Below are 20,693 nucleotides of genomic sequence, written 5' to 3' on the forward strand. Positions count from 1 at the left end.
CTCATTTAGGCTGAAGTGAAAGTGAACATACCCAAAATATTGCACGGGAAAACTACAGCAGAAGCAGTATGTCAGTACTGAACCAGTAAGTCAGTCAGGCTGTGCTGACATGCTGCTTGTTACATAGCAGCGAGGGCAGGAAACCCACTTAAATGGAGTGCAGGCAGCACCTGCGAGACATTGACTCTGACTTTTTGGCTTATCGTAGCAGGTGTAATTAATAACATTAAAAACGGCCGCATACCATTTGGCTGAGCTCGTTCCAGCCTCCTGGTATTTTGCACGCCGGCTCACTTGCCGGGACACTTGATGGAACCGAGCCATATCTTACAAAGCTTGTTTCAAACGGGCTTTTTCTGTCGCGAAAAGTCAAAGGGCTATTAGCACATGCCGCTGGCGCGCATGATATTTTTGCTCTGTTCCGTCGATTCAAGTGTGATGTTCAGTGTGCCAGATTGAAATGGAGGGGAAACCACGCCCACTTGCCTCCAACCAGTACTTTGTCGGGCTTTAGACCCAAGCAGAGAGTTTGGAAAAGTTTTTAAAAGTAAAAAAAAAAAACACGTACCGTTTGGCCAAATTTCCTTGGAAGAAAACAATCTGAGTTTGTTTGTTTTTTTAAATTATGGCTGCTTGTGTTTCTTGTCCCGTCTGACTTCTTTTTAGCGATATTTCCCTGTTCCCAGATCCCTGCAGTTGATTTGATGAGTGCAATGAACTGCGGCCAAAATCACGCACCCTCCTTTTTTCTTGTTTTTCACACGAGGCAAAATGTTCCTACAAGCCTGTTTGGTCTCGTTTTTTCACTAACTTTACACTAATTTTGCAGATGTAAAGATTTCCATTACCTCAGACAAACACATGCTACACCCTTTTCCAGTCGCCTATATTCACCTGATCCTGGCTTAAAAACAACTTTTTATATCTGTACTGGGGACTAGTCTATAACACATGACCATTAAAGGGAATATTTTAATATCCTCTCTCTCTCTCTCACACAGTGCTCTGGCTTTGACCCCTGGCCTCTGTTTACTTTCATGTTAGTGGATAAGATAAACATGTCATCTGTGATGTATAATTTTTTTTTCCATCAGCCTGTCGCTTGTTGTTTTTCCATTTCATTCGTCTTCCGCTGCAAGAAAATCCCAAAGCTCCATGTGTGCTAGAAGAACAGCAGCCTTATGCCAGTTTAGTTCTGTAAGGCGCACAAGCAGATTTCATGCCAAATCCAACCAGGTGGCACAAATTGTGAAAGGCACTGTAGATGCAGTTAGAGGCTGCCAGGCTGGAAATTAATTTAGCACTGATTTATTGATGTTAAAATACCCCAAATACAGACAATTACGTTTATCCTGCTTTTGAGTTCTGACTAAATCATTCTGGGTTGGGTCCTCAGCTAAATGCCTAATAGCTGCTGACAACATGAATGGTTATTGAAGCTGACACACACACACACGCCCTGCATGTACCCTGTCCTCCGCTGTGTTGAATGTCGGGGTGCTGATGCTTGGTAAGTTTCTATCCCGCTTGGTTGGCAAGGAGCGATGCCAGGCCGACAGCTGCTCCGACTTCACATTCCCCCGCATGTGATCCCGGATTGGAAACTCAGGGGAGAGTCTGCCTGCGACGGACACACACATCCACACAGCGGAAAACACATGTACTTAGAGGCACACATGCACCAGCTTACAATCACACACACACACACACACACACACACACACACACACACACACAGGGTGGGGGGCTGAAGAGCTGCAGAGGCTAGATGTCACAGGCCTTATAATAGAGGGATGCCCTCTTAAGCTGCTTCACACCAGAGCCCAGAAAATCAAATTGTCATATCAATGAGGAGCTCACCCCCTCCGAAACAAAATTCTCCCCTCTCCTCCTCACTCTCCTCTTTCAGTCTCCCATCTATCTCTCTCCCTCCTTTTTCCCCATGCCTCCCCTGAAAAGCAGGTTTGAAGTTTTGTGGCGGACTGAGCGGGCTTTTCAATTCTGCTCAGTGTCATTCGGAACGGTTTAAGGAGGGCAGAAGAAGAGAGAGATGAGAGTCGAGGAGAACGCCGGCGCTCGGCGGAGCAGAGCTGTGTGCGGCGGGTTAAATGGAGATCTAATTCAATTTTAGCTATGACCAAAGGCCAGGTTCCTCCTTGCTAAAAGCCTGCTTGCAAAAAAAAAAATGCAAACACAGCATCTGTTTTTTTTTTTTTTAATCCATTTCCTTCTTTTCAGCTAAAGACAGGAACATCAAAAAGGGCAGGGACTTTGCATCCATCCCCAGTCAGACATCTTCTTTTTCTAATTTTTATTAAAAGGTTGTTTGATAACAGCATTTCTAGATCTCCTCCGCCGCCCTCTATGTTGGATTTTGTGCAGAATTAACATCCTTTTGAATCTCTGAATGCAGTCAATATTATGCACCCAACAGATGGTGCATGGCTCCACTGCTTTTCTTCTTCCTCTTCTTCTTTTTTTTTTCCTCCACCTCATGTTCTTTCCTCTCCACTAGCTAGTAACAATTTGCTGCTCAGTGTATGTTAGCTGCATGTCACTCCGCGTTTGTTTGTTCTGCTCTCTTTCTCTCTCCCTGTCACAGATGTAGCCTGAAATCACGTCTGTCACACTGGCCTTAATCTTGTGGTTAGCAGCTGCCAGTTGATTGTGTGTGTGTGTGTGTGTGTGTGTGTGTGTGTGTGTGTGTGTGTGTGTGTGTGTGTGTGTGTGTGTGTGTGTGTGTGTGTGTGTGTGTGTGTGTGTGTGTGTGTGTGTGTGTGTGTGAGATGCACATTTGTTTCACTGCTCTGGTCACCTGAATGTGTAAATGTGACTGTTTGAAGCCTTTGATCAGTTGATAATTAAAGAAATAGTTTGTTAAATCTGCTTTACAATCGACATATATGTGTATTTTTGTCATCGCAATTTGTATATATTGTGGGTTTTTTGTTGATCTGACGTGCACACATGGCATCTGTTGCATGTCTGTCTGTTCTGGGAGAGGGATCTCTCCCCTGTTGCTCTTCCTGAGGTTTTTTCTATTTTTTTTCCCTCATTAAAGGGTTTTTTGGGGGAGTTTTTCCTCACCCGAATCAAGGGTCTAAGCCTAAGGACAGAGGGTGTGGTATGCTGCACAGCTAGCCCCTTGAGCCAAATTGCGATTTGTGATATCGGGCTGTATAAAGAGAAATTGTCTGGACTTGACTCATGTAGTCCATTTCTTGCCAAGAGTCAGATGAGAAGATTGATGTCACTCTCATATCTGTGCAGAAAATATAAGATTGCAGCCAGTTTTTTAAGCTTATCATAAAGACTGGAAGCAAAAGAGGGAATCTGCCCACCAGCACCTCTCAAGATCACAAATTAACACGTTCGATCTTGTTTGTTTAATCCATGGAAAAAAAAAACCCTAAATGTAAAAACTACAATTTGTGGTTTTGTGGTGGATTATATGGTCGACTATTTCTTAGCTGGGAGCAGTAACTTGCTCGAGTCCCTGCTGGTTGCCTAGAAACCTCACAGTGATGAGAAGGCATCAAAACAAACAAACAAATGAGACGTGTTAATTATTGAGGTTTGAGGATTTGGGCAGATCTTTGGACAGAGCCGGGCTAGCTCTTCTCCCCCCTGGTTCCAGTCTTTATGCTAAGCTAAGCTAGCCACCACAAGTGATTGAAACTTTTTTTTTGAGCCTCGGCAAATGAATGCATCTCGCAGAACGCGGAACTGTTCCCTTCAGAAGCAACTGAATCAAGAAGGCGTAAATGAGGACAGAAGGAAGGAAAGAGGGAAGGAAGGAAGGAAGGAAGGAAGGATGCCACATCTTTGCAGCTCATTCGAAGCAAAGCTGGGGCTGTGAGCTTGAGTTACACCACCAGACAATGGGCTTCTTTCACCCAAACTCACACACACTCACACACACACACACAAAACACAGGGGCATTCTGTCTCTAACTGTTGTTGCTCCTGTTGCACAATATTTGGCTCTTATTATTTCATTATGCCCCCTTCTTCCTGCTCTCCTTCCTCTCCACCCGTTTCTGGTTTTCATTTTCTTGCCTGCTTGTTTTTGTCTGACTGGTTGAGGTCTGTGTCTGTGTGTGCGTGTGTGTGTGTCTGTGTGTGTCTGTGTGTCTGTGTGTGTGTGTGTGTGTGTGTATGTTTGTGCACCACCCTGTCACATGTATCTAGCCTGTACCGCTTACGATAACAAAGGCTAATTTTAGCTGTGAAATCCCTCTGACATTGTGTCTCTGAGTTGCGGCTACATAATGACAGAGAAGGCAGGGGGACAAAAACTGGGGAATGTCATCCTTATTCTTTAATTCCCTGGAATTTTCTCCCCCCCCCCCTCTCTCTCTCGCTCTCATGCCATTCCCCCTCCAGGCAGTGCTCATTAGCCCCTTGGCCCTCTCTAAACAGGTGGGGCATGTTTGGCACAGCCCTCCGACATGCAGTCAGGCTTAATTGGGCTTGGAGGACCCCCTTACCCAGACACACACATGCATACATCACTCATATGTTCCCCTCCCTGCTCTCCCTTCACACTTTTCCCTCCATTCTTAAAGAGCCAATTGTCCCCTTCCTATTCCCCAGGGTTAGGCTGCAGTTCCAGGACCGGAGAGTGTAAATCCAGCCCCAGGCCTGTCTCCAGGCCTGGCTGACTGACTGCCTGGCCTCCCGGCTGCCCCCCTCCCCATCTCCCCTCTTTCCCTTCTCCGTGAAAAGATAATAACCACCACTACCCATACAAGCCCCATTGATATGCAGACGTATCCCCCAAATGTCACCGGGCTGTTGTAGCCGCTTGCTCCTCCTCGCCTCCTCCCTTGACTTTTCCTCTCCACCACCTTCCTACCTTTCTCTCTCTTTCTGTCTCAGGCTCCTTCCCAGCCGCACTCTCTATGCTTCTTTGTGTCTCGGTTGTTCGAGAATTTTTCAACCCACCTAGCCCCCCCTCCCCTTTCTTCTTCTTGCTTTTACTTTTCAAGGATCTCCAGAAGACTGAGCGTTATCCTCATGTGACTCTGCTGTTTGGTGTTTGTTTGTGTGTGCGTCTGCTGAGCTCTCTGGGTAAACGTGAAGCATCACCACACCTACCTCCGTCTGTGTAATTACAGCCACATCAGCCTGTTTTTTTTTTTCTCCTTCTTCTTCTTCTTCCCTGGGCAAACACACACACACGCACACACACACACACACACACACACACACACACCTATTATGCTATTCTCCTCCACGACTGGCTCAGCGATATGTCATTATAGTTTATTCATACAGACAAATGCTGACTTTTTCTGTCTCTCTCTCTCACAGACACACACACACACACACACACAGGTGTAGCGCCGCAGTGGAGAGCAGAGTGAAAGAACCAAATGTTGACGTGTGTGTTTTTATGTCTATGCGTGAGTGTGTTGGTGGGGTTGCACCGGGCAGGTGGGGAGGTTTGAATGTTAACTGCCTTATCACTCCAATTTCACAGTCTCGCCTCCAGTCATACACACACACACACACATACACACAATGCACAAGCACAGAAACACCCTGTTGCCTATGTGACGACTGATTAACGGGGAAGCAGGGGGGGGTCACACACATGCACGCACACACACTCATGTACACACTAATCCCAGCCAGAGGGGAGGTTTTGTGTGAGTGTGAGTGTGTTAATGAGTGTGTGCGGCTGCTTCTGTAATGGGGCCACCTGTCTACTCATTAGCCTCGTTACCCAGCCTTTTAATTGCCCCCAAACTCCGCATCATGTCTCCTCCTCCTCCTTCTCTTCTTCCTCCTCCCTCCTCACCCCATCTCTGTTGGTGATGTCTCCTCATCGCGTTAAGCGAACTATTGGGACATATCAATAATCTGAAATCATCGTACAGCAAGGATTATGTCATTCTGAGCAGGTGTGTGTGTGTGTGTATGCATGTGTGTGGTGGGATTGGGTGGGGTAATGCGAGTGCAGTATGTCCATATGTCAGCATATTAGCAAAGTGATTGCTTTGACCTCAGTATCAGGAGGCATATGAATGTGACGCAGGGTGGAGGGGAATTTGTACATGCACACACACACACACACACACACACACACACACAGGGCTATTAGGTTGATTTGTGTTACCTCGAACAACCGAAAGCTTCACCTCCATTCCTCTTGCTTTGACTCACATTCCCCTCTCCTTTATGGCTGCATGAGTACAGAGAAGGACTTTAATTACTGTGTTTGTCTTACTACTGTGTTCACACTTATAACCATGATTGTTTGTCTCAGCTTCAGGAAACTAAAGCAGATTGTTATATTGGATTATTTTTTGCAGCTTAGCATACATTTTCACTTTATTTGTTTCAGCGCAGGATTTCTCAAAGCTGCTGAGAGTCCCTTTTTCACACGCACAGTCTTAACGCTGTGGTCCTCGTGTACAAAAATCAGTTAATAATCACTGCTTTATTACTTTGGGACTCGGCTGCAACCCAAAGGCAAACTTAGCTGAGAACCAGTAGTTATTTGTCATGATTTGGCTCACAACTAAAGAACTACTTTAGTTTTTAGAGGGATGAATTTTCTTCTCTGCAGCTGAGGGAGTCCACTCTGTTTTTCAAACTTTAACCTTTATTTTGGTCGCACAATGGGCGCCAAATACATAAATGTTGCATGTTTCAGAGGTTAGGAGTGGGCGACGTGGGTACGATTTTATATCAAGCAAAATGGATAGATGTCATAATGCAGTATAATCAGAAATAATAATAATCAGGAAAACAAAGCATCGAAACAATTAACAATTCATCTGTAGGAACCAGATAAATGAGTATATGTATAATTGTATGTATATCACTATCACTTTGGGCTCTGGGAAATTATAATCATATGCTATTTTCCTAAATTCAGGATTAATATATATGTATATTATAGTCAAACAATTTATCAATGAATCAAGAAAACAATCAGCACATTAATCCATGATGAAAGTAATTGTTAGTTGCAACCACTGATAAAGTAATAGACAGGAATGTATGTTTTTCCTCAGTCCAGCATATTAAATAACTGACAAATGAAGGTACTTTATCACAGTGATGCAGAAATAGCAATAGATATCCAATAAAAATCCAGCATTGCCAGAAAGCAGTCCTCCTCATTGATTTGAAACTTTGCCAGCTAAGGCCTAATGCATTCAGAGATGTTAACGGGATAGGAACCTTGCTATGAATGCTATTGCGAAACCTCTGATGGCTGAAAAATGTACATCTCCCGGCGGTGTATCTTGTGTCGTCATATCACCCCATTCTATCCGGGATACATAACTAAAAATTGCGAAAACATGAAAAATGATCTGTGATTGCTTGTGCAACTCTTCCTGTCCTCCACCCGTCTCCCTCTCACCAAATCCATCTTATTTTCTCCACATCTCTCCCACCCTCTCTTGTCTGTGTCAGACAGCTCTCTGGGCTGTTGCCAGTCAAGTTACATGAGCGAACAGGCGGCGGTACATTCCTGCTGAACATAGCTTTGCACTCAGGGGATTCCCTCCCCTGTCTCTCGCTCCCCCTGCCCGCTCTTTGTGTTTGTCCATTCCTGCGCTGTAGCATCCAGCTCGAGCCGTGGGCTACGCTTCCATCCGAGGCATTCTTCTCCTTGTTTGCTGCTTTTCTTTGTCGGGTAATCACGGAAAGGATGCAGTGTTTTTGTGCTCAAATGCAGAGAGCCATCCAATGTTTTGCACCTCGTGGCATAAGCTAAGTTTTCACACGCTCCTTCAGTTGCACGGAAGCCCCTCGCTTGCATTTCCAACTTGCATCTTATGCAAAGAACACCTCGCATGCAGAGCGGAGCTCGCCTGAATACTTTCATAGTGACTGCAGATGCCCTGAAACATTGCTAGTGTCCAACCCAGATTAATTGTCTCCCTGGGACTGTGGCTGAAGACATTGTGCTGTACACAGCCACCATAAAAAGGCTGCTTTTTGGGTCTGAAGCACAGCTAGAGAATCACTTTAATGACTTGACATTAATAGCGTCCAAACACTCTCAGCTTCTCAAATGTGAGAAAATTGCTGCTTTTCATAGTCTTATATGATGGCAAGCTGCACATCTAAAGGCTTTTGACTATTGGTGAAACATAAAGGAAATTGCTGTTGTAAAAAGAATTGTTTTTACATTTTATAGACCAATCAGTCAATTAACCAAAACAATAATCGATGGATGAATGCAGTTATTTGCATCCCTGTTTAAGTCATAATTGCACCACAATGCTGTTTGAATCCTTTAAGCAGGATTCCAACATTACAATAAAAAAAAGATTCAAATTCAAACTGCTTGTTTTGTCCAAAACTCAAAAGATATTTAATTGATAATGATAGTAACAAATAGACAAAAGCAGCAAATGTTCACACTTGAAAACCTGCAACCAGCAAATGTTTGAAAACTGCCTGATAAGTTACTTTAACCATTAATCAATTATCAGAATAGTTCTTACTTATTCAGTATCTTAATCACAGTGATGATCTAATCGAATATTAAATAAGTATGTCATATATTTTAGACTTTTGGATTGACAAAACTAGCAGTTTGAAGATGTCACCTTGGAATCCGGGAAACCTTGTACATTTCATAGATTAATCAATAATAAGTATAATCATTAGTTGCAGCCCTCGCCGTGTAACCGTGTGTGATTGTCTTTCATTATGAAGACTAGACTTGGCCTACTTGCTCCAGTCCCATGGCCCGGCCACAGCAGCACACGGCATATCAAATTGCGTCCAAAAGTCTGCAAATCTGAGTCAGGATGTTATGATATATAGAAAATGTGGATAGTTGCAATGGAAAATATTCAGAAACCATGACTTCTTGGCATAATCTGATGTCTCTTTGCACACAGAGAACAAAGAATTTCCACAAGTGTCCTCATATTGAACCACAGTCTCCTGCTTCATTCCAACCTGCCCCCTCTGTGTCCCCTCTTTCCAGCACCGTCACCACTGCCTCCTCTCACTCTACCCTCCTCTTTTACTCTGCTTTTTCCTGTACGTCTTCTGTGTTTAAAGTCCAAACTACCAAAGCAGGCTGTCTGAGTCCTCAGGCTGTTATTGATCGACTAACAAAGAGAGAGAGAAAGAAAGAGACGGGAGAGCGGCGGCGGGGAGGAGGAGTGAGCCGGGGCAGGCAGAGAAGACGCCTCGAGAGCTCGTCTGAACCAGAGGGTCTATTTCTGTCTGTCTTGATGCGTCGTTATTGGGCAGAAGACACCCAAGACACACGGGATGAGATGACGAATGGTTAGTGGAGGAGTGGAGAACAGGAGTAGGAGGGAGGGCGAAGGGTGAGGTTTAGTTTTAAGAGGTCACCGGTGATTTGGCGCTGCAGACAGAGGGATTGAGATGCAGACGGGGCATTTTCAGCCGTCTGTAGCCTGAAGTCTGTCAGCTCGCAACCAAGTCTGATCGGTGATTGTCTGATGCACGAGGCCGATACATCTCCAACCTGACAGTTGTTTTAGGGCTGAGTGTGTGTCTGTCTGCGTGTGTGTGATCGTGATTGTGTGTGCGCACAACCAGGAGTCCAAATGATGACATGTATTACAGCGAAAAAAGGGAGCAGGAAGGACTCAGCGGAGGTCTGTTGAGATTCAAGTCCTGACATGTCACTCCTCACTCTCCCTTCTCCAACACTCTCTCTCTCTCTCACACACACACACACACACACACACACACACACAAACACACTCTAACATGTCTGATATCATCTGCATTTACAGCCAACACATTCCATGGGACTGAGTGGAGGCACACAGGCCAGGTCTTCCAGGGCTTTCCCAGGGAAGGCTTGGGCCTGGGATAGATTCCACCGAGTCTGGTTTAAATTCCGCTCATTGATGCTCGTCTTTTTAAAGTCTTGGTTTGGGTTCATGCCGTATTACCTAAGAAAACCACGATTAACACAGCATTATTTTTGGCAAATCAAAAACAGCCTCAGACACACTGCATTTCCATGCTGACGCTATGTTCATGTTAGCCAATTTCTTGTTGGGAGGAGAGGTTATGTTTTATTGTTCAGAGGCAAGTGGCCCACCGGCAACTGAGTTATTATTTCTTTCAGTCGACTTAGAATGACTCTTACAGCTGTGTCAGTCTCATCCTCTCTTGGCTCTGTTTTTTAAGTTTTTCACCATTGTCTGGTCTTTGCCATGAATTTAGCTGAACCTAACGGTGAAAACAGCCATCAGTGGGAACAACACTGGCCCTATTTGAATCGCTGAACAAATCAGAGATGTGGGTGGCAAATGAGAGGTCTGGAACCAGGCTAGCCAGACTGCAGGAAGTGCTTCCTCCACTGCAGATTGCATTGTCTTTTGTGATGCCTAACACCAAGTTTGATTGCTCGTTCCTGAACACCATTGTGTCAAACACCACACACACACACACACACACACACACACGTGTGGACATCAGTGTAGACGAAAGTGCAATAGGTCCGCACTGTTTTCAGGAATCAATAAGTAATATCAAGAAAAAATGCTGCACAAAAGCCTGCACACTGAATAGAAGCTTTCAGAAATGTATCAAAAGGGTTTACAGTGTTACAGCATCACATTCATCAGGCAATCCATGATTCACCTGAGTCAACCCAGGTGTGGAGCCCTACCATCAATATATTAAAGTACACATATTCACCATGAACCAGTTGCTTGTTAGCATGTGTATTAGTAGCATATCGGCTCTTTATTAGTCACCGACCATATTATGCTCCTAGGCCATACACTAAGAGGTTTCCTTCAATAACCTCTAATAAGCGACTAGTTAATTTTGAATTACCACACAATAAATACAGCACAGAACTCTAACATATCGATTATATAACTCTTAGCACAGTAATATTGGGTTGCAAGTAATGATTATTTTCATAAATGGTTGAATGAATTGATTTCTCGGTTATTTGCTTAATTTTCTGTTGTTGTTGATCAGCTAATCGTTGCAGCTCTTTAGTGCTGTAATGAATATAATAAGTACATCTTAGCTAAGACAATTTGGAAACATGATACAACAGGTTAAACCTGTTTACACAAAGAGAGGAGTCAGCCTTATTCATCACGTTCAAGATGCAATAAATGAACAGGCATCAATGCACATGAGTAACCCAGCGCACTGGAATCAATAAGTGGAAGTGAAGGGCAAGTTTCCCAACAGGTCCTCTCTCCTTACTGGAGAGCCGGTCCTCGATACCAGACCCAGACCCCATCAGGAAAGTGGAATCCAGTGAACAGGGTTCGTAGAAGGTGGAATTGTATGTTTTCAATGTTGAGAACATGCTTGAATTTGGATATACTCCTTGAAAAAAAGCTTTATTTTCAACATAATCTGGTGTCGTTGATGATCACTCATCACTCATCAATCACAATCCTATAGTAATTATTTGAAATGAAACGATGGCGTCATCTTATTTCTCTGATTTGACTGACACAGGGAGCGAAAAGGGGCTAGTTTATTGCATTCTATTCAGCATCTGCCTTCAGAATGCTCACACGTCCTCTGACCTTGGCACTGTCCGTGCATGCATACTGACGTTAGCCTGCTATTGTACCAGCTCAACAGCTACTAGAGAACAGGTGAATTTTGTTCTCGCCTTAGCGACGTGCCAGGCTGTCATTTTAAAGAACACTTTCCTGCTAACACATAATATGCCAGGCCAGATAAGTCATCTGTTGATTCCTTAGTCTGGAAATTAGCAGGCATTATATATATAATGTTAAAACATATAATCAAAGTTAATCAGAGCAGCTGGTAAAATAAACAAAGTAACAGTATTTATTGATTGCAGTGGGTATAAACTTTATTTTTCGCACTTGCATTTATAGTGACAGTTTAGATGTGGCGATAAAGGCTTCGAGAGTCTGGAAATTGCTTGAATTTGACTCAAAAGGCTGTGCGAACCCTGAGTGAAATATGACATTTGTTTGGCAGATCTCAGCAGGGATTTCATAAACAGGCTGCGAAACATACAGACATGCGCTCTGCTGCCTCTGTGCATCTGCGGGGAGGGCTTTTATTTATTTATTTATTTATTTATTTATTCACTCTCTTAAGCAGTTTGCGCTCAGGTCCGTTTTTAGAGGTGAGGAAGGAGCTGTGTCGCTAAGTGGATCTGGTTTCAGCAAACATCCGCGAACTATTAATAAATCATGGCTGCGCTGCACAGTGGGACGCTGCTGGCGTCACCGTGTTTGTGTGTCTGGGTCCCTCACACGTGTGCGTGTGCATGCCTAAATCATGCTATGAGCCATAACCTCCCGTTTAAACGACGCTTCTACGCTTTCACACTCCCTCGAGAAAGAAAAAGAAAAAAAAGACTTTGTATCTCTTGTGCGTTGCAGCCACAAACCACCTACAGTATTTCTCGTGCTCTTGTTGTTGCTCTTGCTGCTTCCCTGTCATAGAGAGAAAGCTTCCAAAAACACCCCTAATTTGCGTGAAACTTCAGCTAAAAATGGCAACAAAAACATGTGAAATTGTAGGCCCAGCCATAATTAATCAATCTCCTGTTTTCTAACCTTTCCACAGCGCGAAACCAAAACAAAACCATTTAAAGCTCACCGTTCCCCAATTTGCGGCGGGCCCCGCGGGCTGTTACTCAAGAGGTCGCGGTTTGAGATTTTAACACAACCAACTCCTAGAAGGGAGAACACGTTGTAATCAGGCAGGGACACACCTAGAGGGCGGGGGGGATAAGGGATGGGCTGAAAGGAGACAAGCGACAGAAGTGGAGGGATTTAAACAGAAAGGGAAGAGAGGTTAAAGAGAGAAGGTGGAGGTTGTACAAGTGGTGATTTGTGACCCACAGGAAACAGGCAAAGGGCTCATTTTCCTCAGGCTCTGAGCGACCATTACAGGCCCGGGCGCTATGTGTTTCCTCTTGATAACGCTCAGCAGGCTCACATGTGCTCACGTTGACTCACTCGTGCCCCAGAATTCAACCAATGTGGCTTTTTGAGGGCCAAAACTGGTCATTTGCGGGTCACAGCTGCTGGATCGTTTATCCTTCACGTTTGACTATTGTCACAGCAAAAATGGTGACGAATTACAAGTTTTCAAGTGTTTCCCTCCAATAATTGTACTCTTGGCGAGGTGGGAAAGCCTCTCGAGTGTCTTATTTACAGCACCCGTAAACACATAGACGTCTGCTGGAAATGATAGAGATGGCGATAAAAGGAAGGTTAGAAAGCCAGAAGGCCCTCTGAAGATGTGAGAGGAATAGAGAATGAATGTTCGCATTGTGCGTTGTCCTCTCTGTCCTATTGCTTTCTTTGCTTGGACAGCTCGTACGCGACACACGCTGCACTTACAGCCTCAGTTTAGAATTCAGATGTAGCGATGAGTATCAAAAAGAAAAAAAAAAAAAAACAGGGCGAGAAAAGTGAGAGATAAAAGACAAAAATGTCCTTGTTCAGTCCCAGTCCCACAGCGGCCCAGACAATAGCTCCATCACACCCCTCCCTGCCAAACGCTCGCTCAGCCCTTCTCTGCACGCGGGATAAATCTCGCCGATTAGTGGACACGTTTGACACCTGATAAATGCTCTTTTAAGTGTTTTTGTGCGAGGGCGTCGGGGGTGTTCTTCCATTTGTTGCAGATAACAAAAAAAAAAAAAAACGGCTTACAGGGGGAAACTTTGTGAAGAATGTATCACACGTAAACGCAGTCTGCAAGAGCTGCTGCTCCCAGACTGCAAACTCCCGCACTCAGCCGGAGGACGATGTGCTAAAACCTCGACGGCGAGAAATTGACTGCTGCGTATTAGCTTTGAAGTTAATTTGACAAGCGCACGTATAAGCTATGAGCAATATCACCTGCGAATAAAGAACGTCTGCTGCCGCCTCAGAGGCAGAGAGTGTGTGTGAGGGAGCGGACTTTGCTGGTGAGTGAGTAAACGTGTGTGAGTCTCTGCGTGTGTGTGTGTGTGTGTGTGTGTGTGTGTGGGTTGAACATCATTACCTAGAGATCTGAGTACATGGCCAGACATCATTAGGCTTTAAGGCGAGAAAGTCTCCACGGCACCAGTTTTGCAGTCGGCCTGACCCAGCAGACACGACAGGCAGGCATGCCGTTTAAGATCGTTTATTTGGGTTGCATGTGTATGTGTGTGTGTGTGCGTGTGTGTTTATGTGCATGTTATTTATTTATTTTGCCTGGTAATATGCCTGAGCCTTCATTATAGCGGGAGCCATAACTTTGATAAATCACTTGGGCTCGGGGCCCTCACTGCTTTCACAGTATTAGAAAACTAATTGAAATTCTCTTCCGCCCCCTTCTCTCTCTCCCTCTCTCTCTCCCTCCCTCTCTCTGTCTCTCTCTCTGTTTTTCACCCTTTCCCTCTCCTCCCGTCTGTGTTGCGAGGGCCAAACAGTGCCGTGTTTCTTCAGTAGAATAGAAGCCAAAAGGGGGAAAATGTCATCACTGATTTAATAGGCGTAGTCTTGCTCAGAAACACACACACACACGCACACAGCAGGCTCCCGCACACAAACACACACTGCACTCTGGGGAGTGTTAGGAATCCTGATAATGTCATCATAGGAATCTCCATAATGTACCCCGGTCTCCTGCAGGCTCCAGTTTGACTGTGCCTCTCCTCTCCTCTCCTCTCCTCTCCTCTTGATTAGATCAGGGATGAGATTTTAGGTTGATGGGATTTAGAGTTTAGATACTTGTCTCTGTGGCCGTGATCCCCCCCGCTGTCCCCGGATTGAGGGTCTGTTTGGTTCGTTGCCTGGGATCTCCCAGCTGCCGCTGGATTTGGGGTTTAGTCGTTTCATTGTCCGTGATCTCCCTGCTGCCGCTAGATGCGTTTCATGTGCAGGAATCTCTCCGTGCTGCAGCTAAATTCAGGGTGTGGTTGTTTTGTTGCGCAGGATCTCCCAGATGAAATTTGTTTTCGGGGTTGTTTATTTTATTGTCCAGGATCTCACTGCCACTGCTGGATTTAGAGTTTGGTTGATTTATTGTGCGCCGTCTCTCAGCTGTCGCTAGATTTAGGGTTTAGTTGGTCTGTTGTCCAGGATCTCCCCGCTGCCACTGGATTTCAGGGGTTTTAGCCACTTCTTTTTAATATCCAGACACTGCTACTGTTTGTGTGACACTCGGGGCTTTGTGTCCACCCGGCAACCCCTCCTCTCTCTCTCTCTCTCTCTGTGTGTGAAGCCAAAGATTTAGCGATGGAAGCAGAGAGTCTGTGTGTACATGTGAGGCGGCTTGTGTGGACCGGCGGAGTGGAGGTTTCGTGGAGTCCTGTCAACACACAAAATTCTCTCTGCAAACATTCCTCTGACGTGATGCAAGCCCAGGAGGGGAGGGCAACGTGTGTGCCCGTGTGATGTTCGATCGGCGGCGTGTGTCTTTTACCCACACAAATCCATACCATCGCTCCCAGACACACTGCAGGCGCATAGCTACACATTAACACACACGCACGTTGCATGTGTGTGCAGCTAATGAGGATGTGTTGATTGATTAGACTGCAGTAATTAGGCGGAGTGTGAAGGCCTGGAAAGGTCTCCGCTCGGGTGGGAGTGTCCCCTCTGGAGAGACATTGAACTGTGCTATGCACCATTACGTTACACACCACAGAAACAGTCCCATCCGTATCGCAGATGCGGGGTGAGTCATCTCTCGGAGGCAGACTCGGTGCAAGTGTGAGGCAAGAGGAAGGATGTTTGCTGTGTGTGTGTGTGTGTCAGAGTCTGAGACATAAGGATGTTTGCAGCGTGGAGATGTGTGTTGCAGAGTGAGATGTGCTTGTGCCAGCAGTTTCCTTTCCTGCACAGTGTGGCCTGAATGTTGACCTGATCCTCTGCCTGACAAATCAAGTCTCTCCCTCACCTCCTCCTTACGCTCATTTGTAGTTTGACTTCCTGTCTGCTGCACAGATTTCTTTTGTGCATCACAGGGCCGCTTCTAGTAAATGCAGATAATATGGTATTAAGTATGACAACCTCCATCTGTAGCCTCCCTCCTGCTGAGTTTTGTGGTTGTAGAATGATCGGCTGCAGCAAAGCATTGCGAGCAGTGCCACCACATGGACGACAGTGGAATTACATAGGATGCGCTGATTTTGAAAGAGTTTTCATCGCACTTTTTGCTTCTAACTCCTCTCATCTCCGCTGTTTCACTTGATCTGAATGATTAAATAATGACTCATTTCCAAAAGACGACACTCAACACATGAGCTTTTCTTAACAGGTTGTGTTAATGCTGGTTTTACTTCTACTTCTTTAATTTTTTGTGTTTTTACTTTTGCATTAGTTGATCAAGGCTATGTCAAAGACAATTTCCTGCACGACAATTTGTCAATGAAAATATTTTTCTTTCTCCTCTGCTGCACCTCCTTTTGCACTTCCCCCTCCTCCACCTCTTTCTTCTGCCCCTTTTCCCTCTTTCTCCTCCCCAACAGGAAGTTCTACTACATTACTCTGCTGAGGGACCCGGTGTCTCGATACCTTAGCGAGTGGCGGCACGTGCAGCGGGGAGCCACGTGGAAAACCTCCCTGCACATGTGCGATGGACGAACCCCCACGCCAGAGGAGCTGCCCTCCTGCTACGAGGGCTCCGACTGGTCGGGGTGCACCCTGCAGCAGTTCATGGACTGTCCCTACAACCTGGCCAACAACAGACAGGTACGGAGAAGAAGCTTTCAATATGATGAAGACCAGGAGTAGCTATGATACAAAACAATTAAAACTTGCACTATAAGCTTCAGTTGGACATATTGCAGGGTCGTCAGTCTGAACTGAAGCCTGTGCATTTGTTTAACAGAGAGGAAAGGTGCCCACACATCCTCAGCCATTCGACTTTGCTTTTAGGCAGTTGTACAAGGACTCTGTTTTACTGCAAACGCACTGTCTTGATGCTGCTATTTATCACCGCTGCCCAGCTACCCTGCATCTCTGCACCTGGCCTCACTTCTGGTGCCATGAACACAAGCCCACTGGAAAATACGAATGCAGGGAGTTACGTACATCTCTGCAGAAAAATAGATGAAATTGTTCAATTTTCACACAAGAAACCAAATACACAGGAGATTAATACTGATTTCTTAAAAAAGAGAATGTGAAAGCCAAACACTCATAATGCATTTGTTTAAACGTAGATCGATCAAGTATTGATTTCTTAACAGCAGGAGTTAAAGGAAAAATGTAAAATTGTTGACATTTTTTGTTTTTTTTCTTACATTTGACTCACTGCTGTTCCAAAATGTGTGAAAGGTATAAGATGAGTTGTACACATGTGAAAGCGCGCGCACACACACACACACACACACATACACACACACATACACACACACGTACATGCACATGTATACACACACACAGTCAGGAGTTCGCCTGCTGGCCATAAACACCTCAAATTCACAGCTTCTTTTCTCATGCTATCTCAGTCTCCCACCTAAACGTGTTGGCCAGCTTATCTCATCTGAGCCTGAGGCTGTTATTACTCAGGGTCCAATAACTTATGAATGTGGCGCGCGCGCACTCACTCACTCACTCACTCACTCACTCACTCACTTACACACACACACACACACACACACACACACACACACTTGAGCCGTCCTGCTGGACCAGCAGGCTGAGGTGCACGCAGTGTACTCTTGTGAATCCAAATCAGTATGCAGTCCCTGTTCCTGTACTGTAGCACAACAGCTCCAGAGTGCACTCAGCGATGAAGTGATCTCTCATTTTGGAGCAAGTCCACCAGAATTGAAACTACTTTAGTTTATTAAGTAAAAAGCTTGATGACGGAATTTGAAAGGAAAGTGGCTTATGATGTCAAAAGGTTGTTACATAATTGGATTTGTACACAAAATGCATGACCTCAGGATCAGGGCTGCAACTAATATTTTTTTTCATTATCAGTTATTCTGTTGACTGTTTTCATTTTCTTTTTTTCCTTTTTTGATGATGTGATTAATCATTTTAATCTAGAACTCGTTAAAAAAAAGAAAAAAAAAGACAACCATCCATAATATCTCCCTAAGACTCAAAGGCACGTCTTTAATTCTTCACAGCGTTTAAATTGTCTTACTATTAATGTAAATATGGGTGGAGAACCACCACTGAGTTGCCCTTGAGCGAGGTCCTTAATCCCAGCTGCTCAGTGGCCGGCAGATCAGACCGTGGTTGTACTGAGTGTGAGCATGTAACTGTGTGATTGTGATCATGGGTATTGATCGAGGGTATTGCTTTCAGTGAAACCCTCCTGAATAAATAAAAAAACACAAAGCAGTCATTTACAAATGAACTGTTTAGTTTTACAAAGTGTTCCTGAGTCTATGGATTAATCTCCTTTATACAATCATGTTTTCACCTCACTCCATCCTCGCTTGTGAGCGACTGAGCCTTTCCAGGATGCTCCTTTCATACCCAATCATGATCCTATCACCTGTCACCAATCAACCTGTTTACCTGTGGAATGATCCAAACAGGTGTTTTTGGAGCGTTCCACAACTTTCCCAGTCTTTTGTTGCTCCTTTCCCAACTTGTTTGAAATGTGTTGCTGCATCAAATTCAGAATAAGTAGATATTTACAAAAATCAATCCAGTTGATAACGTTAAACATATTGTTTTTGTACTGTTTTCAATTGAGTATATGTCAAAAAGATTAGCAGACTGTCACATTTTGTTTTATTCTTGTTGCAGACAGCGTCCTAACTTTTGTGGAATCGAGGTTGTTGTGTTGTAATGTTGTATATTAATTTTCTTTGTCTTTTATGAGAGTAGATTTTTCAACAAGCAACATAAAGATATCACTGAGAAATAGTTTTTAACATTTCATAGACAAAAAACAGCAAATCAAGAAAATAAACAGAACATGAATCAATAATGAAAATAATCGTTAGTCGCGGCCCTAGTTAGATGATTCATCAGTTATCCAGTCAACAGTTAATTTTCTGTCTTCTGTCCAATCAACAGATCATTTCAGCTATTCAGCATCAAAGCCACAAAGACATTTCCTTCTAATATTATTCTTCATACACAATGAAAACACCATTTTCTTCTTCTGTTTTGACTGGAAATCTAAAGTAAACTCCCTCTGAGCCATAATTTAAAGGTGGATTCTCTATTCCTCATGTTGTCACACTGATTTCTACAACCTGCTCCTCTGTCTGCAGGTTCGTATGTTAGCGGACCTGAGCCTTGTCGGCTGCTACAACATGTCCACTGTTCCGGAGAAGAAGAGGGCCCAGCTTCTGCTGGAGTCGGCCAAGAAGAACCTACGAGACATGGCCTTCTTTGGTCTGACGGAGTACCAGAGGAAAACCCAGTTCCTGTTTGAACGAACCTTCAGGTTGCGCTTCATCAGGCCGTTCATGCAGTACAACAGCACCCGAGCTGCAGGGGTGGACCTGGACAACGCTACGGTCAGTGCTGCTGCTCGGCCACCTGCTGTGCATTTAGTTCTGTAGGCAGGCAGCAAACACGCAACAGAAAATGACAGATTAGAACAGACATACGTGAGAGAAAGTCAGTGGTAGTAAATCCTTATTATGGCAAGAACTGATGAACTAAGTAAAGGGAAACCGCAGTCCATCATTACTTTCAGACACGAAGTTCAGTCAGTCTGAGAAATGAATGCATCCTCAAGTGCAGTCTCAAAAACCATCAAACGCTCTGATGAAACTCACGAGCACGCCCCAGGAGAGGACCAGGAGTTAGCTCTGCTGCCGAGGAGAAGTTCATTACTGCCACCAGCCTCAGAAATCGCCCGTTAACAGCACGTCTGATTAGAGCCCACAAACTGAACTCACACACCGAACACAAGAACAATTCTGAGGTGCTTCTGCTTTATGCCACTTCATACTTCAACTTGTCTACATTTCAAAGGGAAATATTGTACTTTTTTATACATGGTGGTGACTAGTTAAAGTACATAAAATCTTCTGAGTGGCTCCCAACCTTTGTGGTTTGTGACCTTGACCAGCTCAACAGTAAAATGCTACTTTACTCTAATGTCATATATAATAATAATACTTTTACTTTGATTCTTTAAATGCATTTTGCTGATAATACTGTATGTTGTACTTTCATGTAAGTAGGCTTTGAATACAGGATTTTTACATTGTTGTACTGTAGTGAAACATCTGAGTACTTCTTCCACCACTGGAAAAATGCACTTCTAATAATACTTAATGTAAATAATGTATAATTCTAGTATGTTTTGTGTATTTTCTTTCAAAATGGTTCAAGAGAAAAAATGTCTTATTTTCTCAGATTAGTTTCTCTGCATAAACGTGGCAGCCATAGTATGTTCATTTACAGATAAAAAAGAAGCGAAAACTATTCGGAGAAAAGAAGTAGAAAATGAGAAATGGGGAGTAAACACAGCGGTCTTATATTGCTGTGAAATGAGTTGGGATGACTGTCACCGTTAAAAAAACCCAGCAGCTTCAAACATGTTCTTCACACTTTGATTGGTCCAATGTGGGAGTTCTTAGGCTCAATTTTCCCAGCAAAAAATATCCTCCAGTGCACAGCAGACTGGTGATTTATACATCAAAACCAGTTGGGAGGACAGAAAATAAAATACGCCCTGCTGACCGAGGCCGTGGAAAGGTGTGCCGACGGTTGCCATCACAACAAAGAGAAAATATCGCGTAGTGAAAGTTCGGACGGGTGAAGGAAAAGTCAGTTTTCAGAATTAGCTTTCGC

General features: G+C 44.3%; 1 protein-coding gene across 1 annotated transcript in view; it reads left to right on the forward strand.

Annotated features, from left to right (window-relative positions):
• The window catches only part of hs6st1a (heparan sulfate 6-O-sulfotransferase 1a), a 60,305-nt gene that overhangs the window by 33,871 nt on the left and 5,741 nt on the right, over positions 1 to 20,693 (forward strand). Inside the window, exons 2-3 of the mRNA XM_041954138.1 lie at positions 16,439 to 16,661; positions 19,157 to 19,405. Of these exons, the coding sequence (XP_041810072.1) occupies positions 16,439 to 16,661; positions 19,157 to 19,405 (472 nt within the window). The remainder of the gene's footprint in view (positions 1 to 16,438; positions 16,662 to 19,156; positions 19,406 to 20,693) is intronic.

The sequence above is a fragment of the Chelmon rostratus genome, chromosome 15 (assembly GCF_017976325.1).
Source record: "Chelmon rostratus isolate fCheRos1 chromosome 15, fCheRos1.pri, whole genome shotgun sequence".
Classification (NCBI taxonomy): domain Eukaryota; kingdom Metazoa; phylum Chordata; class Actinopteri; order Chaetodontiformes; family Chaetodontidae; genus Chelmon; species Chelmon rostratus.